The 16,881-nt window shown below is 45.4% G+C and overlaps 1 protein-coding gene across 4 annotated transcripts in view; it reads left to right on the top strand.

Moving 5' to 3' along the window:
• LOC125464067 (solute carrier family 2, facilitated glucose transporter member 11-like) overlaps positions 1-16,881 on the top strand; it is a 74,294-nt gene that overhangs the window by 15,004 nt on the left and 42,409 nt on the right. For 2 of the 4 annotated variants that reach the window (XM_048556080.2, XM_048556078.2), the window contains exons 2-5: positions 8,758-8,856; positions 11,979-12,139; positions 15,673-15,797; positions 16,635-16,764. In XM_048556080.2, coding sequence (XP_048412037.1) covers positions 8,758-8,856; positions 11,979-12,139; positions 15,673-15,797; positions 16,635-16,764 — 515 coding nt within the window. Of the gene's footprint in view, positions 1-481; positions 550-8,757; positions 8,857-11,978; positions 12,140-15,672; positions 15,798-16,634; positions 16,765-16,881 lie in introns of those variants that run through there. The other 2 variants (XM_048556079.2, XM_059655116.1) reach the window with 2 other exon arrangements.

Genomic DNA, 16,881 nt, shown 5'->3' on the forward strand with positions numbered 1-16,881 from the left:
ATTGACTTGCTGGTTGCTTTGTAATTTGGTGGGGGTCCTTACATTTGGCCTGTAAATCTTGCTTCAATTATTTGGTGATTCATTGTCACAAGTTGGTAAATTACAAAACTTTGACACTCAGAACAGGTCTACATCCACTTGGCACTTGATGAAAGGCAATGTTGTACTTTTTGTGTTGCTTGGTGTTCTGACTCCAGCTCTTTATATTTCCTGCTGATGTAATCTCTGCTTTCTTGCACAAGAGCAATGAACTGTTCAAGAGGTCTGTAGCTCGCTGCCAATTGGATCATCAGACGGTGGTGCTTGTCCTGAGATGAAACATTAACTGGACCACCACAGTTCCGCTGCAATCCAAGTTTCCTTTCTCCTGAAGACAGTGTGTAAACATTTGCTGATGTAACCTTTAGAACCTCATCCTGTGGGATGAAGGTGTCATCAGCAAGGTCAGCAGTAATTTGCTTAACCCTGTTTCTTTGATACAATTTGTAACCAGCTGCAGACGTGGTTAAGAGCTACAATTGAGCATTTCGCCTTGTTTGGCCGACACAGGTAATGGTAGTCACTCCTCGATTTAGGGGTAAGATTCTCACATAGGGGGTTATGCATTGTAGGCATGTGAGAGGACCCGGGTTCAAATCCCAGATGGGCCCTGATTTCCTGTCTAAGTGGGCAGCCTGGTGGCTCACTGGTTATTGCTGCTGCCCCATGGCGCCAGGGACTCAGGTGACTGTCTGTGTGGAGTTTGCACATTCAGCCCGTGTCTGCGTGGGTTTCCTCCGGGTGCTCCGGTTTCCTCCCACAGTCCAAAGATGCGCAGGCTAGGTGGCCTGGCCATGCTAAATAGTCCCGTGGTGTCAAGGAATGTGCAGGCTAGGTGGGTTAGCCGCAGAAAATGTGGTATTAGAGGGATAGAGTAGGGGTGTGGGACTGAGTGGCATGCTCTTCAGAGGGCTGGTGTGGACTTGATGGGTTGAATGGCCTGCTTCCACACTATAGAGATTCTATTATAGTTTAAACTCTGACCTCAGTCAAAACTGCATCCAGGAAATCACGTGACCTGCAGTTTCCTGTGTTGGCCAAATAAGGCAAGTGTCATGGCATCTCTGGGCATGCTGGCACCACTAATACCTTATATGGAAAGTGGCTGATTAGATTAGATTCCCTACAGTGTGGGAACAGGACCTTCGGCCCAACAAGTCCACACCGCCCCTTGAAGCATCCCACCCAGACCCATCCCCCGATAACCCACACACCCCTGAACTCTACGGGCAATTTAGCATGGCCAATCCACCTAACCTGCACATCTTTGGACTGTGAGAAGAAACCCGGGGAGAATGTGCAAAATCCACACAGACAGTTGCCTGAGGCTGGAATCGAACCCGGATCCCTGGCGCTGTGAGTCTGCAGTGCTAACCACTGAGCCACCATGCCGCTGGGTGTAAACATTTGAGGATTGGCTGGGATCGAACAATGTGATCAGGCTTTGATCAATTCATTGGCTGAGTGCCAGAGAACTTTCTAGAAACTAAGCGCATTTTCAAGATAAATGTTAGCAGGAGAAAGGATTTTCTGGAGAAGCTTTCAAGTCCAACTGAAATAACTGAACAGAGGCCATGCATAATACTTAACACTGGCCCAGCTTCCTCAGAGCCAGCTCTCAGAGTGAACAGAACCGCTGACACTCCTGTTCATATCTGTCAGCCAGGGCTCCCTGATTGGACAGGGGAGGTGATGGCCTAGTGGTATTAGATTAGATTCCCTACAGTGTGGAAACAGGCCCTTCGGCCCAACAAGTCCACACCGCCCCTTGAAGCATCCCGCCCAGACCCATCCCTCTCTAACCCACACATCCCTGAACACTATGGGCAATTTTGGCATGGCCGATCCACCTAGCCTGCACATCTTTGGACTGTGGGCGGAAACCGGAGCACCCGGAGGAAACCCACATAGACACGGGGAGAATGTGCAAACTCCACACAGACAGTCGCCTGAGGCTAGAATTGAACCCGGGTCCCTGGCGCTGTGAGGCTGCAGTGCTAACCACTGAGCCACCGTGCCACCCCAGAGATCCAAATAATGTTCTCGGGAGAGAGATGATGGGAACTGCAGATGCTGGAGAATCCGAGATAACAAAGTGTGGAGCTGGATGAGCACAGCAGGCCAAGCAGCATCTTAGGAGCACAAAAGCTGACGTTTCGGGTCTAGACCCTTCATCAGAAAACGTTCTGGGAACCCAGGTTCGAATCCCACCAATATCAGACGGTAGAATTTGCATTAATAATAATCTGGAAAGAAGAGTCTAATGATGACCATTGTTGATTTTCAGGAAAAACCCATCTGGTTCACTGATACCCTTCATGGAAGGAAAGTGCCATCTTTACCTGAACTGGACCTACATGTGACTCCAGACCCACAGCAATGTGGTTGACTCTTAACTGCCCCCTGGGCAATTAGGGATGGGCAACGAATGCTGCCCTTATCCTGTGAATGAATAAAAAAAAATCCCCAATCAGAGAGCTCATATTCTGTGTGGTTGACCTTGTTACAGTCACATCCCTCCCTCTATAAGACCAGGGACATCGGCCTGTCCTTTCTGTTGTAGCCTGTCACAGGGTGTTTTCACGCTGGGTCCGGTTCCTCTGGACTCAGCCCCGGATACGGGCAGCATGTACCAGGCTGTAGCTCGCCTCTTGTGCCTGGAGCGTCTCGGAGGAATTTGTTCTCTTTTTCAGTTGGTAAAGTCTGCCATATCCGCTGTGTACATCTCAGGCTCTGACGTTTCCTCCATGTTAGATTGGGTGCGATTCCACAGCCTTCCCGGCTGTTCTGAGAGGCCGAGCATGTTTTGCAAATTCACTGCTTTGATGAGAATCCTTATCGAAATGCAATTGTAAGTACACATTGCTCATGTCTAGCTTTGTGAAGGACAGCCTCACCCTGCCTCCCCAACTTTGCGTACAAGTCTTCCTTGTGAGGGAACAGGTATTTATCCAGCTGTGAAAAGCAGTTTACTGTTTTTTTTAATTGCCACAAAGGCAAACCAATCCTTCAGCTTCATAATCGGTACGACCGGTGCTGCCCATTCTGCAAACTTTCTAGGTTTCTGATTTCTACCGATAAGGCAAATGGCATTGGGCAGGCCTTGCAGAATCATGGGATTGATCCCTGGTCAACATGCAAGGTGGTCTTGGCCCTGTTAATAGTCCCTAAACCTTCCTGAAAAGCTGCTGAGTATTCAATGAGGACTTCAGTCAGGCAGCCATTTTCTAACTGAAAAATGTTGAGCCAAATCTAGGTGAATTTTTCTCAACGAATTTCACCCCATCAGGCTTGGGCCTGAGCCTTTTAAAGGTTGGAGTCCAAAGCGAATTTTGTTAGAGACTGGTTCTGCAATCACTGATATGACCACACTAGTATCAGTCTTACATTAGAACCGAGTGATGCCTTCACTGTACGTTTATTTTGATTGGCTCTAATTTGCATATTGTTCAGCAACTTAACTGTTCCAAGCCACATGTAGGTGGACTTTCCAGGTTGGATACTCTCCTGGATACCAGTATATGATTTCTCTTACTCAGTTGAAGTCTAGTGGGACTGTTTGGCTGTATTGAGTCCACATACCTGCACAATAGATGCCATCCCAGATCTTGAAAAAAATGTTAACCATTTGGTTGAGGCTTGGCTTTGTTTTGGGGTTTTGCTGCGGGCTGACCAAGAGTCCCTCTGGTCAGGGTATGTCCTGAGTGAGGCTACGCAATTGCCTTCACTCCAGGGGTGTTCCCCAATCTCCAATGGCCTGGTGAGTGTGCCCACTTCCATCAATACCCGGTAACTCAGACGCTCCACTTGCTGCATTTTCCAATGATAAAGCTGGTTGCAGTGCCTGCTTGAAGCCCACTTGGGCTTCAGCTTGTACGCACTTTTGCACGGCCGCATCATTAATTTTACATTCCAAACAGTCTCCCAGCATTCCATTGAGGGTTAAACCCGAATAATCTGCCTCTTCCAGTCGTATTATTAATCTCATCCAAAATCTTGTCATGGGTTCCCCTTGTTCTTGAACTGCCAGTAAAACCAATAACATCTCAGAATTAGAGGAGGCTTAGGCTCTTAATATTCCTTTACTAAATCCATCAACTCTTGAAAGGTTTTAGTGCCCCTGGAAACATTAGGCTCCTAATAACCAAAAAACCCAGGCATCCACAAGCTGTAGGAGAATTAATCGTTGTTTTCCATCTGTCCCAATATGATTTGCAGAGAAAAATAAATGCATCCTTTTCACATACTGGGCCCAGTCTTCGATGGCAGGATTAAACTCGTCGAGCTTCCTAAATAACAGCATGATGCCAGAAATGCTTAACTCAACTCAAAGATGGCTATTGTGAGCAAGTTACTTCAGGAGCATTATTTTGCTCTCGTCGCCGCTGAAATGGCTCCACAGAAACCGGTATCCTGTCACCAAGTCACTCTTTATTTACACCTGTGTAGTACTTGTTACTGGTCTAGCTTCCTCATAGCCAGCTGTCAGAGTGAACTGCCCATAGGTCAGTGAAGTTCCTTTCACCTCCTGCAATTTAGCTCTATAGCTAACTTTGGGACAAGGCTGTAATGTTCCAAGTGGCCCTGGCAGAACTTCACTTGAGCAGATTGTCCGTGAGTGAGTACTTGGCATTGTCAACAACATCCTTCGTAACACAAAAGCAAAATAATGCAGAGGCTGGAAATGCCGGAAGTAATCAGAAGGTCAAGTACTTTCTATGAAGAAAAATACAACACTAATATTTTGGGTTAATGCTCACCCGTTAACCAGAACTGTAATTCAAAATGTTATGGGCTTTGAGCAAGTGAAGAGGGGAAGAAGAAGAGCAAAATGGAAGGTAAATTGGAGGCTAGGAGACAGAAGGCTTCATGGTACAAAAACCAAAGAGAGCAGCTGTCACAAGTGAAGGAACAAAGTCTGTATTCAGGTGAGTGCTGGATGGTTGCAAAGTGAATGTAAGGTGAATAAATATATAAAGAAATGAGGAAAAAAACAAGTAAGTGAAAAACAAAAGCATGAAAATGGTGGTAGAGATTATGATCCAAAATTCAATGTTGAGTACACCGAGCTTTAGAGGGATGAGTTGAACAATGAGAATTGTTTCTCATGCTCCATTGGAGCGCTACAGCAGACCCAGGACAGAGAGGTCAGAGTGCAGACAAGCTCGTGTCTTGAAATGACAAACAAAGCTCGGGATTATGCATGCAATGGAGTGGAGGTATTCCACGAATCAATCACCCAGTCTGTGCTTTGTTCCCTAAACATAAAAGAGACCACTTTGTGAGCTTTGTGAGAATACTGTACGGTAACTTGAAAGGAGTGCTGGCAATTTGTGACTTGGAAGAAGTGTTTGGGGCCTTGGAAGGTGCGAAGAGAAAAGGTCAAACAGACAGTTATTGTATGAGGAAGGGTCACTGGACCCAAATTGTTAATTGTTCTTCCATTCACAGATGCTGCCAGACCTGCTGAGCTTTTCCAGCGACTTTGTTTTTGTTCCTGATTTACAGCATCCGCAGCTCTTTCAGTTTTTATTTAGTTATTGTGTGATTGTGCTTTGTGAGGCGCTGAAAGAAATTGAATCACATCGCTACTAATCGAGAATGGACTGACGGTTAGTGGTATTTGTCCTGCTGTTTGTGAACAGGTCACTGGTTGCTCCCAGCTTTCTAGCAGGCTCTCTGCTCCCCAATGTATCACAGCAAATCTTTCCATGACTGTTGGGAGGCGGTGGCCTAGTGGTATTATGGCTGGACTGTTAACCCAGAGACCCAGATAATGTTCTGGGGATGTGAGTTTGAATTCTGCTGTAGCAGATGGTGGAATTCAAATTCAATAACAATCTGCGATTAAGAATCTAATGATGACCATGGACTCATTCTCGATTGTTGCAAAAATCAATCTGGTTCACCAATGTCCTTTAGGAAAGGAAACTGCCATCCCTACCCGGTCTGGCCTCCATGTGACTCCAGACCCACAGCAATGTGGTTGACTCTTCACTACCCTCTGGGCACTTAGCGATGGGCTTAGCCAATGATGTCCTCGACCTGGGAATGAATTAATTAACAGAAAGAACACTTTTCCACTCGACTTCAGTATTCCAGAACCTATATCCAACAGCAATCTGGCGATTGTTTATTCCTTAAATCTCCAAAAGGTCCCTCTGTTCATCCTACTGATCAGAGAGCTAACTGCTGCACAACTGGGCACGCTGAAACAGTCTTCCCTGCTCTTTGTGACACTAATTGCTTTCTCCCTCTCTCTCTCTCTCTCTCTTTCTCAATAGCTCTGTATCCAAAATGCGGCCTTTCCTTTATTCTGTGTGAAGATGTTACATGATTCTCAATTGGTTTCACAATAGCTTTCTTTTCCCTGTAGCCCCCAGTCAGATAGGCCAGAGGGTGGTGAATCTGTGAACTCATGGCCATAGAGGGCTGTGGAGGCCAGGTCACGGAGAGTCTTTAAGACAGAGGTAGACTAGCTCTTAATTGGTAAGGGGATCAGAAGTTATAGGGAGAAGATAGGACAATGTGGTTGAGGAACATGTCAACCATGATTGAATGTCAAACAGACTTGATAGGCCAAAAGGCCAAACTTTCCTCCTATATCTCCTAGGTTGAATATGACTGCAGCTCATTCCAGAACATTCTGTTTCACTTTCAGTTAAGGAGACATTTTTAAACATAACCATCGTGTAACATACCAGAGAGTGGAATGATCCAGCTAATTACAGGCCGGTGAGCCTTACGTCAGGGTTAGGGAAATTATGGGAGAGGATTCTTCAAGACAGGATTTACTGGCACTTGGAAATAAGTGGGTGTATTAGCGAGAGGCAACATGGTTTTGTGAAGGGGAGTTTGTGACTCACTAACTTGGTTGAGCTCTTTGAGGAAGCGACGAAGATGATCAAATAATGGTAGGGCAGTGGATGTAGTCCACATGGACTTCAGTAAGGCCTTTGACAAGGTCCTGCATGGCAGGCTAAAGTTGCACGGGGTCAGATAGGAGCTTGCATGATGGGTAAAAATCTGGCTTGGTCATAGAAGACAGAGGGGAGCAGGGGAGGGGTGCATTTCTGAATGGAGGGCTGTGACTTAGTTGCATTCCTCGGGGATCAGAGTTGGGACCTTTGCTATTTGTAATTTATATAACTGATTCGGGGGAAAATGTAACTGGTCCGATTAGCGAGTTTGCGGATGGCACAAAGGTTGGTGGAATTGCGAATGGCGACGAGGAATGTCAAAGGATACAGCTGGATATAGATCGGTTGGTGACTTGGGCAGCGAGATGGCAGATGGAGTTTAATCCAGGAAAATGTGAGGTAATGCATCTTGGAAGGTCTAATCCAGGTGCAAAATATACAGTAAATGGCAGAGCCTTTAAGAGTACTGATAGGCAGAGGGATCTGGGTGTACAGGTACACAGGTCACTGAAAGTGGCAACGCAGGTGGAAAAGGTAGTCAACAAGGCATACGGCAGGATTGCCTTCATTGGCCGGGGCAATGAGTTTAAAAATTGGCAGGTAACATTGCAGCTTTATAGAACCTTAGTTAGGCCGCATTTGGAATATTGTGTTCAATCCGGTCACCACACTGCCAGAAAGATGCTGCGGCTTTGGGGAGGGTACAGACAAGGTTTACCAGGATGTTGCCTGGTATGGGGGCATTAACTATGAGGCGAGGTTGGTGAAGCTTGAGTTGTGCTCTCTGGAACGATGGAGGTTGAGGGGCGACCCGATGGAGGTCTGCAAGATTATGAAGGGCATGGAAAGAGTGGACAGTCAGAAGCTTTTTCCCAGGGTGGAAGAGTCAGTTACCAGGACCATGGGGTTCAAGTGTGAGGGGCAAGGTTCAAAGGTGATGTACGAGGCCAGTTTTTTTACACAGAGGGTGGTGGGTGCCTGGAACTCGCTGCCAGGGGAGGTCATGGAAGCAGATACTACAGTGACTTTAAAAGGGCATTTTGACAGATACATGTATAGGATGGGAATAGAGGGATATGGTCCCCGGAAGGGGAGGGGGTTTTAGTTGTGATGGGAAGCATGTTGGCGCAGGCTTGGAGGGCCGAAGGGCCTGTTCCTGTGCTGTAATTTTCTTTGCTCTTTGTTCTTTATAAGGAACAGCAATATGAGCTAGGACTTTCTTGAAGGGAACTTTACAGAATCAATGAAGTTTCACAGGTATGCAATGAAGTGGTAGCATTACCAACATTACCTTCAAATGGAAGGAGCAGTGTGGCAATCTTAAAGAGCTCGTGTGGTGAAACAAACAGGCTATATTCAAGAAACAAATATTATTGACAACTAATTAGTGACAAATATCAGTTCTGAGGAAGGGTCACCAGACCTGAAATGTTAACTCTGTTTTTTCCTTCACAGATGCTGCCAGATTGCTGAGCTTTTCCAGCGACTTTGTTTTTGTTTGTGACAGCATTGTTTAGTAGGTGCTTCATGTTGTAGATGAAATAAACCTGGTCCTGGAGAAGATTTCCATTTGCACAGAGTCTGATCAGTGTCTGGATCAGGCAGTGTGATTCAGTCCAGAGTACAGGGCTCATTTCGATGGTAGGAATAGGAAAATGACAGGTATATTGTAAGTTGGAGGTCAGACAACCCCAAGATCTTTCCTCATCCACATCGATCTTGTGATCCTAACAATGACTTAACAATAACATGGAGGACTGGGGGTACTTATGAATGACAACACTTTCTCCAAATGCAGTTACACCTGAAGGTTCTTTTGTTGCTGATCGTTGTCTCTGCAATGGGAGGAACACTTCAGCATGGACTCAATATGGCTCTGATTAATGCACCGTCAGTTGTGAGTAAAACATATCATCACATTGCTCTTTTACTGTGACTTTAAGGAAACATAGAACATAGAACAGTACAGCACAGTACGGACCCTTCAGCCCACGATGTTGGGCCGAACCTTCTACCCTAAACCTAAGATCTATCCAACCTCCACCCCTACCTTTACTGTAATCCACATGCCAATCTAATAATCGATTAAATGCCCCTAATGAGGCCGACTACACTAGCCTCTCCGGCAATGCATTCCACGCCCCTATCACTCTCTGAGTGAAGAACCTACCTCAGATGTCTCCCCTATATCTACCTCCACTCACTTTAAAACTATGCCCCCTTGTAATAATGACCTCCACCCTAAGAAAAAGTCTCTGGCTGTCCAGAGACAATGCAGTTTGTAGCAGCATCCTCTTGGGGTGACTGCGGTCAATTTTAAACACTGATAGAGAGCTGAGTGCTGATGTGTGACTTCACCTATCAGAAGAGCTGCTTCTCATAAACAATTCAAATCAGTATCATTGGAAATGAGAATGTAGGTCCGTAGAATACAGATCGATTGTTTATTTTATTTGCAAAGTGATATTTCACTTGAGATTGAAATTATGGTCCCTGTTCTGCTTCCAGAAAGATAAATTTATTCCTGAAATATGTTTGCAAACAACAGCTAAAACAAATGGCCCAATGCTATAAGTTGCAGGTGTCATTACTTAGAAGTTGCTAAATTTAGTTGGTTTCCCCCAACAGCAGTTTTTAGCCTGATTTATTCTTGGTGAAGTTTAGCAAAGCCTCGTTTTAGAGCATCTTCAGTTGCCCTGGGAAAATACCTTCTCCTTCACCCACTTCAATCCTTGTGCTGATGGGTTTCCATCAAGCTGGTACATGAGGGAATTCCTGGATGTTGACCCAGCGCTGATGAGAAATGTCATGTTATACAGGACATCGGTGAGTCCTCTTCTGGAATACTTGACCCAGTTCTAGTCACCCAATTATAAAAAGGATATTATCAAGCTGAAGAAGATTCAGAAGAAATTTACTAAGATGTTGCTGCGTATCAGAGATGATGGGAACTGCAGATGCTGGAGAATCCAAGATAACAAAGTGTGAAGCTGGATGAACACAGCAGGCCAAGCAGCATCTCAGGAGCACAAAAGCTAACGTTTCGGGCCTAGACCCTTCATCCCGAAACGTCTGCTTTTGTGCTCCTGAGATGCTGCTTGGCCTGCTGTGTTCATCCAGCTTCATACTTAGTTATGTTGCTGGGTATGGAATGTTTGAGCTTTAAGGAAAGACTGCATGGGCTGGGACTTTTTTCACTGGAACTTGCGAGGTTGAGAGGTGACCTTATAGAAGTTTATAAAATAATGAGGGCTACAGATAGAGTTAAGGGTAGTTGTCCTTTTCCCTAAAATGGAGAATTTTAAAACTAAGGGATGCACAGTTTTAAGGTGAGAGGACAGAAATTTAAAAAAGACATGAGGGACAAATTTCTTACACAGAGGGTGGTTTGCATGTGGAATAAACTTCCTGAGTAAGTGGTGGACGGGGGTACAATTACAACGTTTAAGAGACATTTGGATGGATGTATAAACAGGGAAGGTTTGAAGGAATATGGGGCAGGATCATGCAGGTGGGACTAGTTTAGTTTGGGGCTATGTCCAGCCTGGGCTGATTGGACCAAAGGGTCTGTTTTCATGCTGTATGACTCTATGCAGGATGATTGTGTTCCCTGATATTTGCTGCTCCCGCTGTGTAGAGACCATGGGCTTGAGGAGTAGATGCCTTTAGTCGCGTGTTAAATGAATGTCGTCATTTTCAAAACAGTCAGTCCCTAACCAAGGTTAATGTTTACAACTGGCAGAGTTGTGGAGAAGGGCCATTGGAATTGGATCATGAGGAGGATGATATCCTTGAAATATGACCTTCCATTTATTGAGTTGTGTTGACATTTGACCAGACTGATTTGAAGGCTTGGGAAGGATGAGTTGGGCAATTCCCCCCATCCAGTCCCAGGATGACCAAGGCATCGTGCCTAAACATATCCTCCCTCCACTCCCTGTGCAGCCACGTTTTCTTCTGCAAGTGCTTAAAATCCTGCAAAAAGATCCACGTCCAATGAGGGAAAATAACCTCTGGGAAAACACCACCCCCTCACTGAGAGATCATGTGACCCAATTAGTATCCACAAAAAAAAACTTACCTTATGGATGTTGTAACCTCTGCTCCAGCCAAGAGCTGTATCGTGAACAAAAGACATCTCAGAGCCCCCTGTGCCACCTGGAAACATACTCCAGGTCATCTAGACTTGAAACGTTAGCTTGCTGTCTCACCATGGATGCTGCCTGATTTCCAGCATAGTTTGTTTTCAGTACAGATTTCAGCCCCCTGCAGTAATTTGCTCCTCTACCGCTCTCTCAGGAGAGAAATGCTTCATACCTTAAACAAAAAACAACTTTGGCAGGCCCCTCTGGGTTGTGCCCCATGCCTGCAGGACTTCAGTTTGTGGGACATTGATGAGGCGATGGAATGGGAATAGAATTCCAGCCCTAACCACACACCAGACCTTGCCTGGGAGTTTGTGCATTGATGTAAATCAATCTAGTGCCTGTGAACTTGCCTGTATTGCTTGGAGTGGGCCTGGAAACATATGTAGTCCTATCACGGTAGAAGAGGTGAGGAGAAAGTGGGTTTATGTTGCAATGCTCAAGCTGTTGAGACCAGAAGTTTTTCCAAAGGAGAAGGGGGAAGCAGAGATAATGCAGGGTGGAGCTGGAGGAACACAGTAGGCCAGGCACATCAGACGAGCAGGAACTGACCCGAAATGCCAACTTTCCTGCTCCCTTGAAGTTGCCTGGCCTGTTGTGTTCCTCCAGCTCCACACTGTGTTGTCCCTGACTCCAGCACCTGCAGTTCTTACAGTGTCAGAAGGGGGAGGCGCTTGGTTTGCATGGACCAGTTTGAGATGAGCATTGACAGGGGCCCAGATGAAAGCTGCTTTCTCAGCCAGGGACATTGCATTGAAACAGATTAGAAGAAGCTAACAATCGAAGGGTGTCGACTACAGTTTAACAAGAGGAGGTCCCTGGTCACTCCGACCCAAACAAATATTGATTTTAACATGCCACTTCCTAATTGCAGTACATTAAGTATTTTATCAATGAGACCTGGCTGGAGCGCTACGGTACAGCAATGGAGGAACATGCAATGAAAGCGACCTGGTCAATTATTGTGTCGGTCTATTCAATTGGAGCTGTGTTTGGATCACTAATCGCTGGTCACCTCTCAGTGAAATATGGAAGGTAGGTGAATAGAAACTCGTAAGAGGACAATATTTCAGGATTTTCTACCTTTGTGGTGGAAATGCAGCTCAATTTTTTGCATTCAATCACTGAATGCTGGTCATTGTCATTTGCTGTCCCTAACTTGCATCAGAAACATACCAATGCCATGTGGCCTTGGGCAAATTTTGAGCCTTCTCCGTGGCTTTAGGTAGAATGTCAGCACTAAATGGCCACTGTTTGGTGATGTAAACAAAACAGCGTGCATTTCTGTAGCACCCTCAGTGCCACTTCACAGAAGCATTATAGAACAATAATGAAAAATACAAGAAGAAATTAGTTAGGGACCAAAAGCTTGGTCTAAGACGCATAATTTAAGGAATGCCTTAAGCGAGAAGAATGAAGAAGAAATTCACAGAGTTGTATGGAGGAAAGTCCAGAGTTTGGGGCCAGGATAACTGAAGTTAAAGGCGAGTGGTTGCAGTTAGGAATGCTCAAGAGACCAGGAGTAAGTCAGGGTGGATGTCATGGAGGGCTGTGAGATTGGATGAGGTGGGGAGAGGTGAAACTATGGAGGGATTTGAAAACAAAAATGGAAATGTTAAAATCAACAAATTGCTTTCCAATGAGCCAAAGCATGTCAATGACCATGGGGCAGCAGAAGTTGCAATAACTTCAAGCTGATGGAGATTAGAATGTGAAGATCAGCCATTGGAGCATGGGGCTAGATTCTCCAAGGAGCGCTAATCTCACTTGGAATGTCCACCATCACCTCCCCACCTTTCCTTTAATCTGATCACAGAGCTCTGCATTTCTGATGGGGATTCCGATCAAGGCTCTTTCAGAAGCACAGAGCCAACCTCAAATTTTACAGTTTTCTCAGCGTGCAGACTCTCATCGTTTCAGAGCAGAGAGCTGCTAGACATTGAACTGTAAGGTCCAGAGTCACAGACAGCCACTTTGACAGCTGCTGTCAATGGGCAAGTACATAAGGTAACGGCGTGGGGGCCAGAAGGGGAGGATGCCAGACAGGTAGGGAGGGTAGCAAGTGGGTATGGGGGAGTGTGCCAAGTAATACATTGCCAGGTGGGTAAGAAGTCAAATACGTAGAGAAACCAGGTGTGAATGATGCCAAGTATGTAGGATGCCAGGGAGTAGAAGGACATTTATTGGTAGGGTGCCTTGATGAGTGGCAAGGGAGCCATGTAGGTGATGCAGTGTTTAAGATGCATGGGTTTCACAGAAATTTGGAGGGGATGTGTGTCAGGTTGGGCAAGGATCAAGTCTAAAAATGGGTGACCTGGGAAGTGAGGGCCACGCATAGGAAGGTTGGTGGGGGTGGGGCAAGGGAAGGGAGGGGCAGTGAGTCTGAAGAAAGGAGAGGTGAAGCAGGGGAAGTGGGTTTGGTCACATCCAGACTGCAGAAAGTGTTTGTTCAGGTCTGGATGGGGGGGATGTCAAATTCCAGAGGAAACGAGGAAGGGGCTTGCAAATCTGGGAGGTATAAGTGTTCTGAATCAGGTGCAGTTTAGGGGGGGTGGGGGGAACAGGGTTGGGGGGATTGGGGGTAGGTGTGAGAGGTAAACATGCAGGACGTTGAATATTTACTCAGAAGAGTTGGACTAGGTCCTAAATAGTCTAACTTTTCCTGAGTAACTATTCACTTAATTTCATCAGGACCCTCTGAGTTCTCTGATTTAAACAGATTTGGAGGGTATAGAGAAGTATCTGTAGGCTCTTCAATTTTCAAGATATTTCTTCGGATTCTGCTAAGATGGGGATTCCACAAGGTCCCCACACGCAACTCTGATCCACATTTGACAGCAGAAAGAGCAGGCCACTACATTTAGAGTGTTTCAGTGGTGAGCTGAGAGGGGAATGGAGGTGGGGGCATGGTACAGAGTGGAAATAGCCAGCTTTAGTCATGTCACAGGCATGTGATCTGGTAGTCAACTCAACAGAAAACCTGACACCAAGGTTTCGAACAGTCTGGCTCAGCTCCAGGTTATTAGCAGGACTCAGTAGCTAGGGGACAGAGTTTGGAGTGGGGATCGAAAAGAATGGTTTCAGTTCCCCCAGTAGTTAATTGGAGAACATTTCTGCTCATCATGTACAATATGTCAGGAAAGAGGATGGACAATTTGGCAAAGGTGGAGGATTTGAAAGAGGCGGTAATGCTATATAGTAACATGTTAAGGTCCACGTGAAAACTAATCATTTGCCTTTGGATGATGCCAATGGGGCTGGGAGCAGCATGTAAATGAGAAGTAGGAGGGGCCCAATAGGATCTTTGGGAGAGACCATAAGTAATGGTGAGGGGGTTTTGCAAGTGATTCATTGACTATGATTGAATAAAGTTACTATAGCCCCAATCTCTCATTTGACAGAGGTAGCTGGTGGTGGTATAATCGGAAGGTCACCACACCTCAGGTGAGGTTGAGAAGGAGAGTCCTTCATGGTGACTGTGTTTGTTGAACCCATGATGTTGGCACCACACTGCATTGTAAACCAGCCATCCAGCCAACTGAGCTAACCAGTCCATAATCTGTACTTTGATAGAAAAGAATGGAATCACTTGGGATAAGTTCCATCCAACTCAATGATGGCGCAGAACACTGGTGAGCAATGTGGCCAACCACAGCTAAGGCTGCAGGCAGGTTGAGGGAAAAAAACCCATCTACTTTTACACAGTCAATTCGAGTTTGTGACTTTGATAATGAGCCAGTTTAGTTTTGGGCCAGGGTGGAAATCTGATTCAGACATAGGATTCTGGGAAAGATGGATTTGGGAAGACGACGACATGTTCAATTACTTTGGAGAGGGGCATAGGAGATAATTTGCAAGGACAGAGAGTCAGAGAAGAGAGGCAATGGTAGAAGATATAGAGGGGAGAGGGATGACACCTGAAAAGAGATACACTCATGCGGTCGCGTATGAAGGGAACTGTCGGAGGAAGTTGCAGGCAAAAATAATATATTTCTAAAAATATACCCAGTGTATAATGATGGAAAAATGATGAGAAGTAATTAAAATCCTGAGGAAGCCATGTAAGATTGAATTTAGTTGAGAACTGAGTGTATGAAGATTTAGAGTCCCCATATTTTTGAGAAATTTGTGCAGGTTGGGCTCTTAAAATGTAAACAGCTAGAGCACAGATTTAGGGAGTTAATCTTGAATTATGCGCTGGGGTGTAAAGTAAAGTAAAGCAATCCACCAGCCTATGAGAGAACTGGTTTATTTCTTGTCTAGCGAGGAGCGCTGTCCTCAATAGATCACAGGCTTGCAAGGCTATTGAGAACTGTGGGAGAAATCCCCCATCCAGTGTGAAAGATTCCAGTTAGGAGCCACACTAACTGCTCGAATAGCACAAACTGAGCCACCTTAGGTACTGTTGATCTAATTTTGATTCTGAAATGCGACCATCAGCCTCGGCTGGAAGCCATTCCAACCCGAATGTACCAGCCTCACTTCTCCCATCCCAGTCACTTGGTACAAAACATGCCACTTTCACATTCAATTCCCCGTCATTTCAACTCAAACTCTTTGTGTTTCAGAAGGAACTGTTTGACTTTCAACAATATTTTGACAATAGCAGGGGCTTTGTCCGTGGGCTTCAGCCGGATGGCAAGATCCTTTGAGATGATTTTAGTGGCGAGGTTCATGTATGGAGTAACTGCAGGTATGAGGAATGTTTCCATGTTTTGGTAAGTGACACAGTACAATGGTCTTTTCTTGTAGAGATGTAAATACATCAAATAAAACTCTTGACGTCCTAGATATTTCTAAAGCTAGAGGTCAAAAACAAGATTCTGCTGGGTTTAAGAAGTTGCACTGTGTAGCGAGTGGCCAGTGGAAATCTGACCTCATAGATATCGCAGAGGATTTAAAATCTATTGTACTGACATTAATCCTTAACTATCTGCACTGAGGCTGGGAACCAGCCCCAAGTGATGGTTGGGAGGGGAGTGACGGGAAGACGGTAGGGAATGTGTGGGAGGAGGTTGTAGGAATCATACATTGAGCTCATCAGTTATGTGAAGAATTGCTTAGAAACAGACTATCATTTGTGACTCTTAAAGGCATTTTAATATTGTGCGTAAAGGCACATGAATGAAGGTCTGTTCAGTCCAAAGCTGTGCTGTGTGGCATAAAACCAGACCAATGTTTCTATAACGACTCCAAACTGTCCCTCTGCTGTAGCATTAATCTTCCGCCACAGTCTCCTGTAACGCTCTCATTGTAAGTATAATCATCCAGACATTTTTCTCTCAGAACAGTCTGGGATAAGACCCAACCTCCAGGGTCAGTCCCCGTTCCTGCCTGGGGTCAGGTCCTTTTCATCTCCAGCATCAGTTCCCTATTTCACACTCACCTTTCGTGTCCAGGGTCAAGGTTAATAAATAAAAATTGAACATTTTTGGAAGGGAACGTGTTATGGAAGGGGCTTAGCGTCTGATGCAGTCCCATGACAGATGTAACAATTAATGCTGGTGTTTTACTTCCTTTCCACCTGAAGGGAACGGTCTGAATGTTCACTGCATGTACCTTATGGAATGCTCTCCAAAGAAGTTGCGAGGGATTGTGACCATTACCACTGCAATATTTATTTCCATCGGTAAATGTTTAGGACAGATTATTGGACTCAGGTCAGTTTCTTTGTAACACAGTACTCCAATTGCATTATCAAGTTATACAGTCACAAGGGTAAGCACCAGTGTGGGAGTGGAGATCAATCAGAAGCTAAAGAGTAGTTTCCTCAGTGA

Source organism: Stegostoma tigrinum, chromosome 26 (genome assembly GCF_030684315.1).
Source record: "Stegostoma tigrinum isolate sSteTig4 chromosome 26, sSteTig4.hap1, whole genome shotgun sequence".
Lineage (NCBI taxonomy): Eukaryota > Metazoa > Chordata > Chondrichthyes > Orectolobiformes > Stegostomatidae > Stegostoma > Stegostoma tigrinum.